At 37.4% G+C, this 20,977-nt stretch overlaps 1 protein-coding gene across 1 annotated transcript in view; it reads right to left on the minus strand.

The window, feature by feature from the left end:
- Positions 1–1,359: 1,359 nt before the first annotated feature.
- Positions 1,360–20,977, minus strand: part of LOC113780091 (mechanosensitive ion channel protein 10-like) — a 37,397-nt gene continuing 17,779 nt past the window's right edge. Inside the window, exons 2-5 of the mRNA XM_027325910.1 lie at positions 3,458–3,581; positions 2,985–3,278; positions 1,776–1,978; positions 1,360–1,630 (exon numbers count right to left, since the gene is read on the minus strand). Of these exons, the coding sequence (XP_027181711.1) occupies positions 1,360–1,630; positions 1,776–1,978; positions 2,985–3,278; positions 3,458–3,581 (892 nt within the window). The remainder of the gene's footprint in view (positions 1,631–1,775; positions 1,979–2,984; positions 3,279–3,457; positions 3,582–20,977) is intronic.

Here is a 20,977-nt window from a genome sequence, read left to right on the forward strand (position 1 = left end):
TTTGTTTTATCATATTAGATTGTATTCAAATAACCTTTGTTTAATTATTTTTATGAGTTTCAATTATGAAGTTACAATGAATAATAATTTGGTGATGTGTTGATATTTTAGTACTTGATTATTTGCTCAAATTTAATTATAATAAAATTATATAATAAAATTTTTTTAGCCCCATGGGTGCCCCCGCGGAAGAAGCGGGGCGGGGACGGGGGGGAATTAAAATGCAACGGGGCGGGGGTTGGGGGAGGTGTCCCCCGCCCCATTGCCACCCCTATCGTGAGTATATCCTCAATTATCCATTTACGATCCAATTGAAATTCTACTTTTCTTTTGTTTGATAAGAAATAATGACATTTTATCATTATTAGATTGGTAGAAAAATCAAATGCATCATCTTTACACTCAGCAAAATTGAGTTTAAATGTGCAATTATTTTTAATTAGATATAAATAGATTATGTCAGTCAATTCACTATCCCCAATTAAATGAGTTTAACCCATTTCAATCCATTCACAATTTATTGTTTACTCAAATTTACTTATTAAGTGACTGAGTTTGGACGGGTCAATCAATTGAGCTGTGATCGACACCTGGAGACAAAACCTTTTTTTTCTTTCTCATGTGAATGAATAGTTTATACCCTCTGGTTTGAATGCATAAATGCTGGATTGAAAGTATGTCAGATTTACAACTCCACTCCAGAGCGAGGCATCTATGCTTGCACTAGATGTTGGGATGACCGGTGGAAATGTGAAGCATATTCGTCAATTTCTTCATAAGGCCTACAAAATGAGAGTCCAGCCCAGCCCAACTAAAATAGATGCAAACATTAGAAATTTGGTTAATTTTTTGCTGTTTCCCTGCCATCTTTTCGAGAGTATTATTTCAAATAGGTAATATCCTTAATTTGGTATAATTCTTTTTTTTTTCATCATGGGTAAATTGCTCTCAAGTTTACTTCAAAAAGGGTAGATTAAATGAGATTTGATGTGATATTACTTGCCAAAAACAAGTGTGTAGGAATGCTTTTATTTCAAGCGATCAAGTACTCCTTATTTCCACCATTTGAATTGTACATTTATCATCATTTCATCAGTTCTTATATTTCACTTGCATAAGAACAAATGGAAAGTCTAAAATCAATACACTACTATTAGAATGGTAAAAGATCACATATGTTCCATGAACAACCTAATTGGTTGCTAGTTTTTGTACCATCCTAACAATGTATATGCTATATATTTCCACAAAAACCTCAAGAAAGTATTAGCAAAACAAGCACAAAAACCAGAATGACACAAATTGACAAAAACAAAGAGATCATTGGGTGGTGGATAAATTACTTATAAGCAAAGCAACTTAAGAATGTGTTGGCATCCTCCAATTGTTCATGCTGACTTGAGTGAGGAGGACTTCTTGTGGAAGAAGATGATACTTAATATTGAGGGTCTCAAAAATCCTTTTCAGCTCAAACATAAGCTCTGTAATTCGGATGTTTCTATCACCAAAGTTTTGATGGTTGATTGTGTGTTGTACACAAAGTGCCATTTTCATCTTGTCCACATTTTGTATCTCCTTCACTATCACACTATGCTTTGGGTTCCAATACTTTGGTTTGCTTTCTATATATCTGCATCAGCCCAAAAAAAAAAAAAGTTCAAGAAATTATAGATGGAAAGAAAAATAAGAAGTAAAGTATGATCCCATAATTGAAATTGCATAAGCTAAAGTACAAGAAGAAAATTAAGATGATAAGGATTTTATTGGATGCTTACATTTGTATGGCCTTCTTGAGTGCAACAATGGTGTCCATAGGTGTGGAGAGATCAATGGTGAATTGAACGGTATCGCCCATTTCTGGACTTCTATAGAAGTTGCTAATTGGCTTAGTGATCAAAACTGAGTTGGGATAGTAGATCTTTTCGTTGTCATACCTAAGGAAAACTGTGCTCAGGATGTTCATCTCTTCCACAATCATCTGATCACAATCAACAAATTGTACGAAATCAGTTACCTAAATGTGGCATCTTATATCAAATAACATTGCTGATATGCATTGTGATTTTTTTTTAATTCTTTTTTCTTGTAAAGGAAGGATAGGATTTAAGAAGTGGGTAGGGAAAGTTGAACCCAAGACCTCTAAACCCTGAAATCTCAACTTTAACCACTAGATTAAGGTCTCATCAGCGTATAAAATTTAATTATTTTCATAAGTTCCTTTAAGTTCTTAAAAATTTCAAAGGTGGTAAATATATGTAATTTTTTTCCAAAATTTTCATTTTAGAATTAATGTGGAGTAGAATAATTTTTCTTTCAAAAAAGTAGGCATATAAGGTTTAAATAATTATTGAATCACAAAATATACTTAAAGCCGTATTGTGTGAGGGATTTTAGTTATTTAGAGTATATTTAGGCGCTCAATTTCTATGGGGTGGGTAAATACGGTTATAATTTAATGCAATTATATCCAATTATTGTATTTTTCACAATATTTGGAATATATTTACAAACTATTGTACTTTTTATAGAATTTGGTATACACAACTAAAATTCACACCTTTAGCAAATAAAAAAAATTAAAATTTATGCGTACAAAAGAATAATGTAAGTGTACACTAAAACATATAACAAGTATAACAACTCTACATACTGTACTTACCACAACCATATCTGTTCCAATTCCTCATTTTATAAGCTAGGTCCATTATTATTAGAGTTAATCTTTCTTATACTGACATTATATACACTGTCAGTACCGGATAAATAATAACTATATAAAATTTGAATTTGAAATCCAATATTTACACATATGTCGTGAATCTAACGATGATAGCGTATATACTGTGAGTATGAGTGTATATAAGATTTACTCTTGTTATTACTAGTATTATTTTTTTTTTGGGAGTGCAGTAAGCATGGTCACAATTTCAAGAAAATAGTATGCTATCGGTGGTATGCAAGACATGTAGTCAACAAGAATGTACCTGAACGCCGTCCACCACACACCTGTCTCCAATGTCAAAAGGATGCACGACAAAAACGAAGACAATGGACTCAAAAACAGTCTTGCACATGTTCTGGAATGTAAATCCCAGGAGAAGAAGCTGCGTTATGATGAAGGCTACAACTTTGGTTGATGCCAATCCCATCACCAGGACGAGCACCACAATAATGATCACACTCACGATTGCACTTGCTAGCTTGTGAAGTTGATGCACTGCTGTTTTTGTATCGTTCAAGGAATGTGCCAAGTATTTTCTCTCATAATATGCACGAACCTGATGTTCAATTGCAAAACCATGTTTACATATCAAATTCACGAACAAATTTCAATTCAAGTTTCTTCAAGAAATTATCAAAATAGAAACATCAAATGCTTATCTTTTGATTTTTTTTCTTTCTGTGATGCAATTTGGTTACAGTTTAGGGTTCATCATGTATAGCAATTTAAGCTTACCACCCAATTTCTGAAAGCTGATTTTGTGATCCTCCCTGTCTCAAGGGCACCTTCAAAAAGTGGGAATATGGTGTGAATTTCAACTCTGGTTAAGAATCTCATGAGATCTTCCTCTTCAATATACCTTCAGCAACACAAAAATATATAGCATTTAGATAGATCAGTTTGAATTTCTTGAATTCCAAAACCTCACATATGCACTATTCATATTATTCTGCATGGAGTTTAATTTGTAAAGAAAAACCAATTAAGCTAGTCTGAATGAGTTCTGTGTTGGTGAACGAACTCATCAACCTTTGGCTAGCTACTCAGTTACAAAATTAATGAAATTATGTACCTACTGATAATAAAATTAAGTTGCTTAATTCAATTAGTAAGTTTTTATTAATTTATAAGCCAAATTAACTCAAATGGAATAATGATAATATGCCAAATTAGTTTAAACTAAACTACAAACTGCTTGTGTCTGGTATATAAAAATTTAGTTGCTAATTAATGTCTTCTCCTGCTTTTGTTCTTGAACCATTTTTATTCCTTTGTGTCATTCTTTTGCAAAATGCAAGTGTGATTTGCAATAATCCATAAAATTGTAGACGGCATTAATGCAAATTTTTGAGGTGTATAACATATAAAAATGTCAATCATTGAGTTTATACTTAATCTTGTCATTTAGTCACATCCCACATTAGACATTCATATGGAATTCTATCTAAGTAGCTGAGTGAAATCTTTAATGATAGTAACTAGCAAGGTACCATCTGTTTCCCTCATCTTTTATGATAGTAAGGAGCCACACTTACAACCTTTTTCCCTCAGTCCTGGAAGTTTCTAATTAATCCAAGTAATTTTCAAATTGATTAAAGACCAATGCATGATATAACGTGCTTAAAAGTTCATAGAAGTGAATAATTATGTCGATTAAAGTCTTAAAACATTCTTATCACTGGTTAATCTATTATTAGTGATTTTAGAAGCACTATCAGTCAAATGATTACTTGTCTTGGCAAGTGTTTATCAACATTAATTATGACAACTTTTTTTTAATCATGTTAAGAATTAGTTAGACGAGGTTTTTTATTCACAAGAGCTACTATTCATTAACCACTTTCCACTATATTTGCTCATAAAATAATTTCCTAAAACTCAAATTCATAAAACTGCAGGCCACAAAAGACATAGATTATTATGACAAGTTCATCCGAAATGAATTTTAGTATGACCAACCTAATCAAGTCCAATGAAGACATAGGGACCAATTCTAGATAAATGAGAAGTACTTTGTTCCCTTTTCAGACAAACTTAGCTTAAAAGCACATTGAAAGGCAGATTTTCACCTTAAAATAATCGTGGGCATAGGATTGTAATAACATCTAAATAGTTTCAGATTGAAAAACTTTCCCAAAATAACTAGGAATTTTATTTTGTCAATGTGAGCTTGATCTATGATGGAAGCCTTGAGAATAAGGTCTCATGCACAATTGCAGCACCCTAACTGGGGTTCTACTCTAACTTCATATTTTAGTTTATTTGTTGCGTCAAAAATCTATGCTAAAAATGCAGTAAAGGGCAAAGGGCAGGTGTTTCACCACATGCAAGTTCTTTTCTCCTTGCAATTCTGTATATTCTGAACCCCCAAAAAAGTGAGGCAGTGACTTAAGGACTTCCCGACTCCTGAGCTCCATGAAAGACTTGAAATGGGGGAACACGAGGAAAAAGGTACTCTAGTCTCTACTAAACCTCAGCTACACTATTAATTAAGTACCTGGATATATATATATATATTTACGTCTGCATAGAAAACAGTATTGTACTCACAAACAAAATAAAAGTATGTTGTGGTCACAAAGGAAAAAAATAATTCTAAGTGCTGTTTGAAGAGATGTACAGACATTTACATGCGTTAAATCTCTTCAAAAGTATCTGGACATGTGAGATTAATCTTCACTTAAGCAAGTGTATACTTCAAGGACAATTTTGTAAGTGGCTAAATCTTGTCTGATTTTTTTTTAATTATTACTGCTTCTCAATTATTGTGACTAAGGTTGAAGTGTCTAGGAATTAGAAATCCTCAATTCAAGTCCCCTTCTTTCCTTCCTATTTATTGAATCCCGCTCCTCCCTTGCTAGAATTTTTTTTAAAAAATCATCTAGTTTATAAACAATTAGAGGGACCTCAGCCATTCAGGCTACTGTTCTACATTATCTCTTACTCTTTTACTTTTCTTCTTTTTTATATACCACTTTTGCTTCTTTTTTTTTTATAACTCATATGTATTCACATCTGTTTTACGGTCTGCGATTAATTCTATTCGTACCGAACATGACCCCTTGTAGAGAAACTCTCCCAATATTATCCTTTCCATTCCTATGATTTCAAACCCGAAACCTCATGATTATGAGATGCAAGCCATTCTCCTTGCACCACTTTTGCTTATATGGCTTCTATATTCCTCACATTGTGAATTATGATGACCGCAATCCACATGCTAGACAAAGTGATTTGACCAACAAACAACTAGGCCATTCCACAATCAGTACGAGCAATATTGCCATGAATACAACTAATTGGCCACATTTTTGTCATTTGGATTAATATTCTAGGTTTGGTGACATAACTCAGTTCATTGTTCACGTTTTAACAAAAGATGTCCTCATGCAAGCTAGACCTACAAATTCTAAAGTATGAAATTAACTATAGGATCATGCTATATCTCCTATTATCAAGTCACAATTAGTAAGGCTAACTATTGTGAGTTGTGACTTGATAATAGAAGATGTTGAATTAGTTAGGCTAACTATTTTGACTTAATTTGGTAAGATATAGCATGATCTGATATTAACTGACTAATTTCATGTTCACTGAGTTGTGATAATACTAAGACGTTGTCATGTCTCCCACAATGAACTCTACTGGCCAATCTTATCCCTTCTCTGTGTTTCTTTTTTTCCCATTTGGAAATGGTACATTGACCATTATGATTTTCGGTTAAACATCTTAAAAAGCTTTTCCACATGTTCAGATGCTGATGCTTGTTAATGCAATTGGAATTCTTTGGTTACTTTTGTCAGTAAAGTTGCAAAACATTCGAATTGCATTTCATAAAATACTTGTGTCGCGCCCCACTTTTTGATTCGAGTTGAATTGTGTGAATGTGAGTGATGTGTGTGTGAAGTGTGGTGTGAACGTGTGCAAAATGAAAAGTAAAAAGGCCATGGGACTTTGGAAAGCGACGATTTGGCCAAATGAAATTTTAAAAAGGGTTTTTTAAATATGAAAACGGAGTCGCCACTTGGTATAGATTTGGGGTGTACCAAGTCACCCAAAAAGTGTTTTTTAAAGACAAAGTAGTAAAACCCTTTTAAAAACGACTCCTAGTCCACGTAAGCCAAAGAAAAAGGTTCGGGAGTCACGTTTGACAAAGGGGAAGGCAAGGATAGAATCCAAGGCACCCCTTTGACCTAGCCAAGGCTAGCTGCGCGACTTAACCTTATCTTTCCTAGTTTTCTACCCAATGTATGTTCGCACGTTGGATATGACTATATGAATGCAAAACGGAAAGGAAAATGCAATCCTAAATTCTACGATGTCTCTCGTGAGGCTTTTGGTCCCAAACCACATGAATTGTGGCGGCCAACAAAGGAAAACCCCATAGAGGTCGATTAATGCAAATGAGATTCAGGTGTGCAAGTGTGAAAGTGTATGAAAGATGCAAGAAATGTAAGTGCAAGTGTGCGAAATTGTATAAAGGTGCTTGTGTGAAATTGTATAAAGTTCAAGTGTTTTCCGTGTGCAAGTGTATGAAAATAGAATAATAGATATATAAGGTAAAGTGGAATTTCATTTGTGAAGTGAAAATGAGCAAGTGATAGGTAAAGTGTAGTAAAAGAAGTATGGTTCGAGAAATGTGAAAAAATGTGGTTAAGAGAGTATGTAGGTGATAAAATGAAAGTATGACCCTAGAGGAATGCAACAAGTCGGGTACGGGGGTTGACTCCTAACTTTTCGACTTTGATTTTCCCTTTGATTAGAAGGCAAAACTAGCGTGCTAAGGCTATCGAATAGCCACACTCGCTCGTTTCCCTTATCGGAAGGGGACACTCAAGCAAAATGAACCCTATAGCTAGTATGGGATGCAAAACCTAAAATGAGGGGGAAAGGGGTTCGAGGATCATGCCAAATGATAAAACTAAGAAAAATGCGTGATATGTGGTGAACAAGCAAATGATGTGCTAACGAGGGGAAATCCCTAAGGGTCTAGCGTTGGACTAGCCCATTCTATGAATTCCGACTAGCGTTGGACTAGTGGAAACGTACATTCATCCATCACATTCATTCAGGCTATGAAAAGCGAGTAGACATGCCAAACACTTATAAACACATAGCACATAACATTTAGCATGCTCGACTAGATGCAAGGCCCTAACAAAGCAAATTAACACGTAGTAACTAAGCATGCAAGACACATAAGACAATTAAAGCCCTAACTATTACATTTGCTAGCTAGGCACATGACTTCGATAGGTCTTCATTGAATGCTCCTCCAAGCCCTATCTATTACATTAGGGAGACCCTACTACAATCTAAAAGGGGGAAAAGGAATAAAATAATTAAATCCCTAACTATTACAAGCCAAGAGGTGTACACATACCCCATAAAGAATAACTTAAATAAAAAAACAAAAGGTAAATAAAATAAATGAAAGGAATTAAAGAAAGGCAAGGAAAGCAACGTAGACATGCATATTCACATAACACGTAGGAGCACGTAGGAAAAATAAAATCAAAGAGATAGAGGTTACCTCCCTTGAGTTGTGAAATGAAAAGAATATTAGCTTCAAAACAATAAAAGGGTCAAGGCACCAATTTATTTGGCAAATAATCACAAATGATAAAAATAAGCATGAATTTGAATCAATTGAATCATGTCAACAACCCACATTTAAGAAGTCAAAAGAAGAAGGGACTTAATTGCAAAAATGAACAAAGTTTTGGGGTCAAAATTAAAGAAAAATAAAGTTCAGGGACCTAATCGCAATTACATTAGGGACCCAATTGAAAGGAATGGAAAGCTTCCAGGGCCACAGTACAGTTAAGGGAAAATGCAGGGGCTGATTTGCAATTTCGTTTCTGGTTTCTTCATGGACCAGGCTATTGGGCCATTTTATTCACTTCTTGGGCCAAAATCCTCTTAGCACAAATCAGGACCCAAGCAAAACAGATGGGCTAGCCTACTATTTTGGCCCAAAATTAGCCAACCAAACAGATGGATCATGATCCTCTGGCCCAAGCCAAAAATCCAAACAAAAGTGTTGGGCTCTATCTTCCTAAGCCCAAACAAAGTAATCCCTTAATCCAAAACACTTATTTTACTAAACCCAACAAGATAAACAAATTTAACTAAAATTATTAAGCCCCAATCATGACCCCAAATCAAGAATGAATCTATCCACAAAGTCACATAAAATATGCAAACAGAGGATTACACTTAAAAGGACAAAATTAGTTCAATTCATCCAGATTTTGGGCCACAATGAAATTAGGCAGAACATGAAGGGTTCAATTGCATTTTTTAGAAATTTATGCTCTGCAGAAGCTCTCTTCTTCAACGCTAATTTCTGGGTTCCGCAATCGAAAGGCTATTCAATGTACAATTCATGCACAAACCCAAATTCAAGCCTGAGATTCGGATTACTAAAGATTCCCTTTGATTATCACAACTCCTTTTGATTAACACACCCAAATCAAGAACATTAAACCATTGAAGATCCAAAATACATCAGATGCCATTTCAGCTTTCTTCGCAAACAGGGACATGCCGAATTCGGTAACAGACAACAAAACCCAGAAAATGGGAAGCATAAGGGAACGGAAAAAGAAAGATGCAAGACAGCAATACATCAAAGTTTCTCAGGCAATTCGTCGAACAGGTTGAGGGCATCAGAAATTTTACTAATCTTCTACTCAACTAAAGCTATATTCAACCCCAAAATTTTGTCAAAACACAGGAAACTTCAGTCCAATCGACATCCAAAACAGACATACTTCCAGTTCATGAATACTCAACAGAAAATTTGCTACTAGCCACAAACGTGAAAATAAAAATACAAAACAGGCTTTGAAAGCTTGAATAGAACTGAAATTTGAAAGACAATGGCGGCTCACCTTCTTCAATCTGGATTTGGCCATTCACGGACGGCAATGACGGACCCAGGCGAGATGGTGACTGCTCCATTTGCTCTGTTTTTTTTCAATTTTTCCTTTCACTTTGCCGAAGCCTTCTTCCTCTGGTTCCTTTGTCCTCGCCCGAAGCTCTCCCTTGCCTCCTTCTTGGTTCGCTTTTCTTTTTCAGCAACTAGCCGTCGACTACCCCCCAGAACCTCTCAGCTCTCTCCTGCTCTCACTCAGCCGTCCTCCCTCTCTCTGTTTTTTCCTTTCATTCCCTCTTTTTAGCTCCCACGTAGCCCTTTTTCTGTTTTGCTGTCTCCTTGCTCAGACCGCCGCTCCTCATTTCCTTTAGTTTCCCCTCTGTTTTTCTTCCCTTTCTGGTTTTTTCCCTTAGCCCCTTTGGTAGCTCCCCTTCTCTGTTCAATTTCCTTTCAGCCGCCGCTCTCCCACGAAGCTCCACCACCAGCTCTCGTAGCCTCTTTTCAAAGCCCAGACGCAGAACTTCTTTTCCCTTGTTCTAGTTTTCCTTTGCTCTGTTTTTGCTTTTTTTCCTTTTCGTAGCTCCACCACCAGCTCTCCTCTTTTAGCCGAAGCCCCCACCTCTCTCAGACCTCTCTTACGTTTTTCTTCTCTTTTACTAGCCGGCCATCCTTTGTTTCCGCCCCCTCCTGTTTGCTAGCTCTCCCTTCTTCTCTTTCGTTGTCCCTTTTCCTTCATAGCCTCCTCAGCCGTCATCTCCTTGGTTTTTCCTTTCTCTCTGTTTTTCCCACCGTAAGCCTTGGCCGCCCTTTTTGCTTGTCTTTTTTTCCCTTTTTGTTTCTGCTATTTTTTCGTTCCACCTCCCCGTAGCTTGTTTCTTTTTGTTTCAAAAATTCCCTAAGCTCAACAAGTGTCCTTGACACCTACCCCTCTATACAATTGTCCTATAATTCCTTAGACACTTGTCTAATGATTATTTTATACACTTGTCCAACATGCACACTTCCACCTATCCACACATTTTTCTTTCTTTTTCATTTCCATTTTTCTTCAAAAATCAATTAAAAATAAATTAACAATTTTCAAACCAAATTTTAAGAGAATTAAAGCCACTTTTAACATCTTACAAAAATGAAAATGAAGAATCTAACTCAATTAAATAAATAAAAATAAATGATAGAAATTAAATTAAAAATAATTAAAATTTGGTGTCTACAGTTTGCCCCTCTTTGTCTGAGTTTTGGAAAAACTTGAGACAAAGAAGTAGACACCAAATACTTACCTGTGTTATTCGGCAGTGAATGTCTCGAACGATGAATGCTTTAGAAATGGGGGACTGACCCCTTTGACAAACTTTTGAAATGGGACTGCCCTAGACAAGAAATTTAAAACGGGATAGACCCAAACAGGAATATAAATGGGATAGACCCACGGGATAGACCCGGACAGGAATGTAAATGGGATAGACCCAGACAGAAATTTAAATGGAATAGACTCGGACAGAAATTGAAATGGGATAGACCCAGACAGAAATTTAAATGGGATAGACCCACGGGATAGATCCGGACAGAAATTTAAATGGGATAGACCCAGACAGAAATTTAAACGGAACTGACCCGAACAGAAATTTAAATCAGATGAATTGAAGTGAGATGGAGTTCTGGTGGGATTGACCCATGTTTATTGGTGATGCAAATGAAAGAAGTGAAATGAAGTGTTAATGGGACTGACCCATGTTTGTTAGTGATGCATGCTCACTAGTGGGACTAATCCAGCTCCAGTAGCTGTGAAAATGAAATGTCTTGACAATCGGACAGTGGGATCAAACCCGAGCCTGCCGTGATGAACTTGATTTGATGATTGATTTTTTTTTTTATGTTTTTGATTTTTCCTGACTGAGAGAGACTTGTCGAAATAATTTGCCCCAGTGTGATGAATTGGTCAGTGGGATAATATCTGAGCCTGGCGGGGTGTGGACGGTCAGCGGGATAGAACCCGGTCCTGCCGAGATTGGCGGGATAAAACCCGGTCCCAACGAAGTGAGCGGTCAGCGGGATAAAACCCGGTCCTGCAGAGGTAAGCGGTCAGCGGGATAAAACCCGGTCCTGCCGAAGTAAGCGGTCAGCGGGATAAAACCCGGTCCTGCCGTGGCAAGCGGTCAGCGGGATAAAACCCGATCCTGCCGTGGTTAGCGGGATGAAACCCGGTCCCAATTTGATAAAAACGGTCAGCGGGATTATACCCGGTCCTGTCGAGATTGGCGGGATAAAACCCGGTCCCAATTTGATAAAAACGGTCAGCGGGATTATACCCGGTCCTGCCGAGATTGGCGGGATGAAACCCGGTCCCAATTTGATAAAAAGCGGTCAGCGGGATTATACCCGGTCCTGCCGAGATTGGCGGGATGAAACCCGGTCCCAACGTGATAAAGTGATGTTGGCGGCACCAAATCCAGGCCCAACGTGATAAAGTGATGTTGGCGGCACCAAGTCCAGGCCCAACGTGATAAAGTGAATGGCCAGTGGGATAAGACCCAATCCTGCCATCCAATTGGTCAAGAAATTAAGCATGATTGTCAAGGAAAGGGGGAAATAGAAGAGTGCGCGGCATATGCCAAGACATCGCCAACAAGAATTGATTTTTCAAGAAACAAAAAATTGAATTTGATTTTCCTTGATTTTTCCGATTGATTTTTGATTGATGATTTTTGGATTTTTGGATTTTTGATTTTCGAGAGAATCTTTTCCAAAAATACATTGCCTCAGTGTCGGCCCTTTTCTTCTTCATTCTTCTTGCTTCACTTTTCCGGCATCGGCCTTCCATCTCAATTGATGTTTCTCCATTGTTTGGACCCATGAATACCTGCACAAGGGGTTCATCAAAGTATGACATGCACTTAAGTTCCAGGAAAAGAGCAGCGGGATTGATCCGAAAAATGTTATTATTTGATTTTGGACAAAACCCAAAAAAAAATTTGCCCCAGTATGGACTTATTTCATGAAATCTTACAAATAAAATTTTGCCCCAGTGTGGGCTCCTTTGATTGCAAAAAATTCGTTCAGATGATTTCCCATTTATTTGAACAAAGAGAAACAGCACTTCTAAAATTTAGAAAAGAATGCACATATACAACAATGTGAAGAAACTTTAAACGTCAAGTTTGAATTCATGCAGAAATTTCATGATGAATTCCTCGAAATAACACCAAATTCAAGAAGATTTCTTCCTCAGTTTTAGCATTGGTGCTTAGGGTAATGGGTCACCATTTCTGGTTGGTTCATCTTTCAGGACTAATCAAGTGACTTTATTTTTTTGATTTGGAAGTGGCTGAAGGAAATGGGAGGTCAGAATTTGTCTCATTTTTGTGCCCCAGTTGTATGTAATCCATTCAATGTCACATCTTAGTGAAAGCAAATAGTTTGTCACCCTCATTTCTTAAGAAAATTGAGTCAACATATAAGCTTTAAGTTTGCAACAAATGGGTAAGAACGATAGCTAAACATGCAAAAACTGGTTATACCCTTATGATCACAAATGATGGACTTCTTATGAGCATAATACTCACTTTGGATTGTCATGAAGGAATAAGTCAACTATGGACTTTATTAGCTTGTAATATAGCTTGAAAACGATAGTTAAAGAATAAAACTTTCAAGGACATAGCACCGAAGATCGCATTTTCCCAAAATTGCCCCTATTTTGAACTCGAAGATTTCAGACTTTGTTTGGATTTTCTCATCATTCCCCAGGGACTTCCACGTCGAATTTCCTGTATTTTCTTGCATTTACTTTTCTTGCTTCTTTTCTTCTTCTTTCTTTTTCTTTTCCGAGCTGATGGGCTTTCACATGGTGAGTAGCGTCAATCCCATACCCAGGCAATTCAGAAATACAGCTAAAATTTTCCGGCATCAGAAATTTTCTTGACAAGGCCATTGCAAAAAACAGAAGTCAGGACTTTCGGCTTTTGTAATGGGGTCTGGTGGGGTGTTTAAAAAAGTTAAGGCTCGAAGGCAGATTTCAAGAACGGTTTGAAAAATCTGAGATCACATTGTTGCTCCAACCCCATTTTTAGGGTTAAATCAGAATTTGCCAGAGCTTGTGTTCAATTGAGGCTTTTTCTCTTTCATTTTCTTTCTTCTTTTGATTTTTCGGCATTCTGCCATCTTTGAACTTTCACAAAATTTGCCCCAGTTTATTTTTGAACTGAGGTTCTCTTTTCTTCTTTTGCTTTTGATTTTGTTGCTTTTCACTTTTCACCTTTTGAAACTTTCTTTTCAACTCAAACTCGCCCCCAGTGTGGGGTTTGCGATTCTCAGGGGTTGCCAAACGAAATATTCTATTCTGAAGGCTCAAAAGGGATAACTAGGGATAGAATGCTTGATCGGAAAAAAAAGAGGGCCTGACCTTTATTCCGTTCCTTACAATAACTCTGAAAGGAAACTTTCATTAATGGGAAATTTCTGACATGTATTTGAATTAACTGACTGAGGATGCCTTCTGTTCATCCATATTTGTGAAACATAGGCGGTCCGTGCGGACAAAACTCTTCCTTTTCTTTCTTCTTCTTTTTTTCAAAACTGGACCCCAAGTGGAATCAAATTTCCCCAATTTGCGGTTCCCTCCTTATTCTAGCATTTTTGCTTTTCTCTTTTTTTCAAAATTCCCCAATCTCCTTCCCCAATGTGGGGTGCGATCATATGTGCACTCGAAAAGAACCACCAATTTTAGCTCAAATGAGGATGCAAGGGATGATCAGTGTTTAGATTGTAGAAATGACGGCCAAAGTATCATTCTTGTACCTCATGACAACCGAAGTAGCGAAATGGTCATTGAAAATCCATTCTTCTTTTGATATTTGAAAATTTTTCAATGAAGGGTAGTGATCATTAAGACCCTTATTTGAAACGAAATTATTCTTTTAGAAGCTCAAATGGGAGAGCAAATGATAAAAATCTGTATAGGTAATGAAACGAATGCTTGAAGTATCATTCCAAATTTCCCAAACAAATAAGAATAATGCACATTTTTGCTTTCACTTAGATGTGATTGAGCCAGATTAGACGCCTTGAACATTTTCAAGCAAAAGTTACCCCAATTTACAATTTATCAATCAATGTGACTGATTTTATTTTGGAATTAAGTGAAGGAGAAAGGTATCTCATAGGGCCTTTTGAGTAACCGTTCACTCTCTTTCTTTCTGAGCACTCTTATTGTACAGGTTGGAACACCAATCGAGTGTAAGGATTTTAGGAAGCATACACTTGTGAAATTCAGGCTATAGGTTGAAAAATCTCAAATTGGGTCTTATTTCTCAAAATTCATCATGAAATCTCCAATGAGTAAGAATAAAGAATGAAATGTACATAAATATACATAAAACAAAAATTATCCAAAAAAAATTTTATTGTGGAAAAAGTTTGAAACAAAATTTCTCAATCAATTATGATACAAATGAGAAGAGAGAAACTCGTAAAGAGCTCAACACATACACTTTTTGTCTCCTTTTCTTTTGGAACAAAATGTATTAACAAATCAACTAAATAGAATTTCCCCTTTGGAAATAATTACAAAATCTCTCAGAGGCTTTAGCGTAGAGCTTCCAGTGTAATCTTCAAGCTTTATTGGATCAAAATTATCAGATATAGAAGAATATTCTCGCCTTATTGAAACATTTTTATAAATGCAGGGGGAGGGGAAAACAAAAAAAAATACCCAGAGTCAGTAAGTAAGAATAAAAAAAATCGGTATGCATGTCCTATGGGGGAACCCTTTTTATACCAAGGGTAGGCCTAGCATGAAAATGCAATCCTCTAGGGTAAGCACTATACCATACCTGACGGATCTGATCAACTCATTGAGTGAAAAATAATTTGAAAAATTTGGCCATTGGAGTGACGAGAGATTTGTCAAAAGGAGGACAACGTCCGAATAGATTGATCACCTTTGATTTGTAAAACGCATGGGTTTGACCTTGACGAACTCCTATCGAGGAGATTGGAATTTGTTGACAAATTTCCTCAGTGAAGCATGAGTCGAAACCCCAACTGATCAAATAGTTGGATACAATGGGTGGTTTTCTCCAAAATCGACTAGATTTCCCAATTTGGAATTCGACATTGAAATCCTAATTGGTCAAATGAAATTGACAATTTTATTGAAAATCAACCGGATTACCCTAAAAGGGAAACATGTCAAATGAATTCAAAGAAATTTATCCAAAATAATCAAATCACCCTAACAAGGGTAAATCGATCAAATAGATTGAACGAACTTGATCTATTCAAAAATCGGCTCGGTTGCCCTAAAAATGGGTAAATTGGCCAAGTGAATGCTTTATTCAAAATTCGGCCGAATGACCCTGAAAAAGGGTAAATCGGTCAAATGAATTGACGATTTATTCAAAATCGATCGGATGACCCTAAAAAGGGGGAATTGGTCAAATGAATTGACGATTTATTCAAAAACGACCGGATGACCCTAAAAAGGGTAAATCGGTCAAATGAATTGATGATTTATTGAATGAATTGGCCAAATGGATTGGTTGAAATGTCCAGCCATTGGTTATTTCAAAATTATTGAGGTGCATTAGTCTATGACCTTCTAAAAATCAAATTTTGGCCTCAATTTACTTATCGTCTCAACAGGAGGAATCATTTGTGAATTTCTTCAAATTAATGTCCTTCACGCAAAGGATTTTTACCAATTTTTGATAAAATGACCAAAAAGTGATAATTAGATGCTCATATTCCAAAGATCACTCTATGAAAATGATCGGATCTTACCTTACCTTGTGCACTACCCCTTTGGATGGTACAAGAAAGGTAAACGTGCAAGTCTCATTTGGATTATATATCCGAGACATGGGGTGGTTCATTCCTAACACGGGATCCCCTAAATGGCATTCCCTTTCTAGGGTTTATGCATGATGCCATTTTATTAAAGCGATATAAACATGTGACAAACATGGCCTAAAGGATATAAATAATGCAACAGGGGGAAAAGGTCTAAAATGAAATGTACTTATTGAAAAGTAAGTGCAAAGACTGAAATTTAAACATGTGAGCTATCTAGTGGGTAAGCCACTAAAAGAGTGCCAATAAGGCCTCCTATTGCTAAGGCACATGAATGCAAACCAAGGAAACAATGAAATGGTTAGTGCAGTTGATAGTACACATAACACATTGGGAGCAATTAAGAAAAAAAATACGATAAAAGCCAATAAAAGGGGTAGAACCCCTTCCCTCGTGCCTAATTGTGCTTAAAAAGGGTAAGGCTGACTCTACCCTAGGCAAATGCTAACATGGATGCATGAGGTTTGGTTCATTAATGCCTAGACTCGATAATGCTTCGGCTCCCAAGCCTTCAGACCTAAAGGCGAAGGGTCATCACTCCCAGGGCCTTCGATCGGTGGCTCGAGTGATCCCTTAGGTAGCGCTATGGGCGCAGAGCACACCAGCCGCCTACCCAAGGCAACCGATCCTAATCCTACAAGGCGGTGTGGGAAACGCCCACGAAAAATAAAATAAAATGGGATAACAGTAAATAAACGTGCACGTATGAAGTGCTCCCCTATTTTGAGGGAAGGGGTTGAGAACCACGCGAGGCTCTAGAGGTGACACGCACCCCCCCCAAATGCAATGCAAGCGCGAGATAACTAAGTAAACAACATCCAATCAACCAATCACACATACGTGAGTGAGGGAAAAGTTTGATACGCGCGCGAGGCGAAAAAGTCCTAAAATAAAAAATGCAACCCTAATATCCAAGTGCAATGCATAAAAAGGGTAGAAAAAGGAAACGAATGGCTAAGTCAAATGCTCGGACCCACTTAGGAAGTCCCCAGTGGAGTCGCCAACTGTCGCGCCCCACTTTTTGATTCGAGTTGAATTGTGTGAATGTGAGTGATGTGTGTGTGAAGTGTGGTGTGAACGTGTGCAAAATGAAAAGTAAAAAGGCCATGGGACTTTGGAAAGCGACGATTTGGCCAAATGAAATTTTAAAAAGGGTTTTTTAAATATGAAAGCGGAGTCGCCACTTGGTATAGATTTGGGGTGTACCAAGTCACCCAAAAAGTGTTTTTTAAAGACAAAGTAGTAAAACCCTTTTAAAAACGACTCCTAGTCCACGTAAGCCAAAGAAAAAGGTTCGGGAGTCACGTTTGACAAAGGGGAAGGCAAGGATAGAATCCAAGGCACCCCTTTGACCTAGCCAAGGCTAGCTGCGCGACTTAACCTTATCTTTCCTAGTTTTCTACCCAATGTATGTTCGCACGTTGGATATGACTATATGAATGCAAAACGGAAAGGAAAATGCAATCCTAAATTCTACGATGTCTCTCGTGAGGCTTTTGGTCCCAAACCACATGAATTGTGGCGGCCAACAAAGGAAAACCCCATAGAGGTCGATTAATGCAAATGAGATTCAGGTGTGCAAGTGTGAAAGTGTATGAAAGATGCAAGAAATGTAAGTGCAAGTGTGCGAAATTGTATAAAGGTGCTTGTGTGAAATTGTATAAAGTTCAAGTGTTTTCCGTGTGCAAGTGTATGAAAATAGAATAATAGATATATAAGGTAAAGTGGAATTTCATTTGTGAAGTGAAAATGAGCAAGTGATAGGTAAAGTGTAGTAAAAGAAGTATGGTTCGAGAAATGTGAAAAAATGTGGTTAAGAGAGTATGTAGGTGATAAAATGAAAGTATGACCCTAGAGGAATGCAACAAGTCGGGTACGGGGGTTGACTCCTAACTTTTCGACTTTGATTTTCCCTTTGATTAGAAGGCAAAACTAGCGTGCTAAGGCTATCGAATAGCCACACTCGCTCGTTTCCCTTATCGGAAGGGGACACTCAAGCAAAATGAACCCTATAGCTAGTATGTGATGCAAAACCTAAAATGAGGGGGAAAGGGGTTCGAGGATCATGCCAAATGATAAAACTAAGAAAAATGCGTGATATGTGGTGAACAAGCAAATGATGTGCTAACGAGGGGAAATCCCTAAGGGTCTAGCGTTGGACTAGCCCATTCTATGAATTCCGACTAGCGTTGGACTAGTGGAAACGTACATTCATCCATCACATTCATTCAGGCTATGAAAAGCGAGTAGACATGCCAAACACTTATAAACACATAGCACATAACATTTAGCATGCTCGACTAGATGCAAGGCCCTAACAAAGCAAATTAACACGTAGTAACTAAGCATGCAAGACACATAAGACAATTAAAGCCCTAACTATTACATTTGCTAGCTAGGCACATGACTTCGATAGGTCTTCATTGAATGCTCCTCCAAGCCCTATCTATTACATTAGGGAGACCCTACTACAATCTAAAAGGGGGAAAAGGAATAAAATAATTAAATCCCTAACTATTACAAGCCAAGAGGTGTACACATACCCCATAAAGAATAACTTAAATAAAAAAACAAAAGGTAAATAAAATAAATGAAAGGAATTAAAGAAAGGCAAGGAAAGCAACGTAGACATGCATATTCACATAACACGTAGGAGCACGTAGGAAAAATAAAATCAAAGAGATAGAGGTTACCTCCCTTGAGTTGTGAAATGAAAAGAATATTAGCTTCAAAACAATAAAAGGGTCAAGGCACCAATTTATTTGGCAAATAATCACAAATGATAAAAATAAGCATGAATTTGAATCAATTGAATCATGTCAACAACCCACATTTAAGAAGTCAAAAGAAGAAGGGACTTAATTGCAAAAATGAACAAAGTTTTGGGGTCAAAATTAAAGAAAAATAAAGTTCAGGGACCTAATCGCAATTACATTAGGGACCCAATTGAAAGGGAAAATGCAGGGCCACAGTACAGTTAAGGGAAAATGCAGGGGCTGATTTGCAATTTCGTTTCTGGTTTCTTCATGGACCAGGCTATTGGGCCATTTTATTCACTTCTTGGGCCAAAATCCTCTTAGCACAAATCAGGACCCAAGCAAAACAGATGGGCTAGCCTACTATTTTGGCCCAAAATTAGCCAACCAAACAGATGGATCATGATTCTCTGGCCCAAGCCAAAAATCCAAACAAAAGTGTTGGGCTCTATCTTCCTAAGCCCAAACAAAGTAATCCCTTAATCCAAAACACTTATTTTACTAAACCCAACAAGATAAACAAATTTAACTAAAATTATTAAGCCCCAATCATGACCCCAAATCAAGAATGAATCTATCCACAAAGTCACATAAAATATGCAAACAGAGGATTACACTTAAAAGGACAAAATTAGTTCAATTCATCCAGATTTTGGGCCACAATGAAATTAGGCAGAACATGAAGGGTTCAATTGCATTTTTTAGAAATTTATGCTCTGCAGAAGCTCTCTTCTTCAACGCTAATTTCTGGGTTCCGCAATCGAAAGGCTATTCAATGTACAATTCATGCACAAACCCAAATTCAAGCCTGAGATTCGGATTACTAAAGATTCCCTTTGATTATCACAACTCCTTTTGATTAACACACCCAAATCAAGAACATTAAACCATTGAAGATCCAAAATACATCAGATGCCATTTCAGCTTTCTTCGCAAACAGGGACATGCCGAATTCGGTAACAGACAACAAAACCCAGAAAATGGGAAGCATAAGGGAACGGAAAAAGAAAGATGCAAGACAGCAATACATCAAAGTTTCTCAGGCAATTCGTCGAACAGGTTGAGGGCATCAGAAATTTTACTAATCTTCTACTCAACTAAAGCTATATTCAACCCCAAAATTTTGTCAAAACACAGGAAACTTCAGTCCAATCGACATCCAAAACAGACATACTTCCAGTTCATGAATACTCAACAGAAAATTTGCTACTAGCCACAAACGTGAAAATAAAAATACAAAACAGGCTTTGAAAGCTTGAATAGAACTGAAATTTGAAAGACAATGGCGGCTCACCTTCTTCAATCTGGATTTGGCCATTCACGGACGGCAATGACGGACCCAGGCGAGATGGTGACTGCTCCATTTGCTCTGTTTTTTTTCAATTTTTCCTTTCACTTTGCCGAAGCCTTCTTCCTCTGGTTCCTTTGTCCTCGCCCGAAGCTCTCCCTTGCCTCCTTCTTGGTTCGCTTTTCTTTTTCAGCAACTAGCCGTCGACTACCCCCCAGAACCTCTCAGCTCTCTCCTGCTCTCACTCAGCCGTCCTCCCTCTCTCTGTTTTTTCCTTTCATTCCCTCTTTTTAGCTCCCACGTAGCCCTTTTTCTGTTTTGCTGTCTCCTTGCTCAGACCGCCGCTCCTCATTTCCTTTAGTTTCCCCTCTGTTTTTCTTCCCTTTCTGGTTTTTTCCCTTAGCCCCTTTGGTAGCTCCCCTTCTCTGTTCAATTTCCTTTCAGCCGCCGCTCTCCCACGAAGCTCCACCACCAGCTCTCGT

The sequence above is a fragment of the Coffea eugenioides genome, chromosome 8 (assembly GCF_003713205.1).
Source record: "Coffea eugenioides isolate CCC68of chromosome 8, Ceug_1.0, whole genome shotgun sequence".
NCBI classification, from domain to species: domain Eukaryota; kingdom Viridiplantae; phylum Streptophyta; class Magnoliopsida; order Gentianales; family Rubiaceae; genus Coffea; species Coffea eugenioides.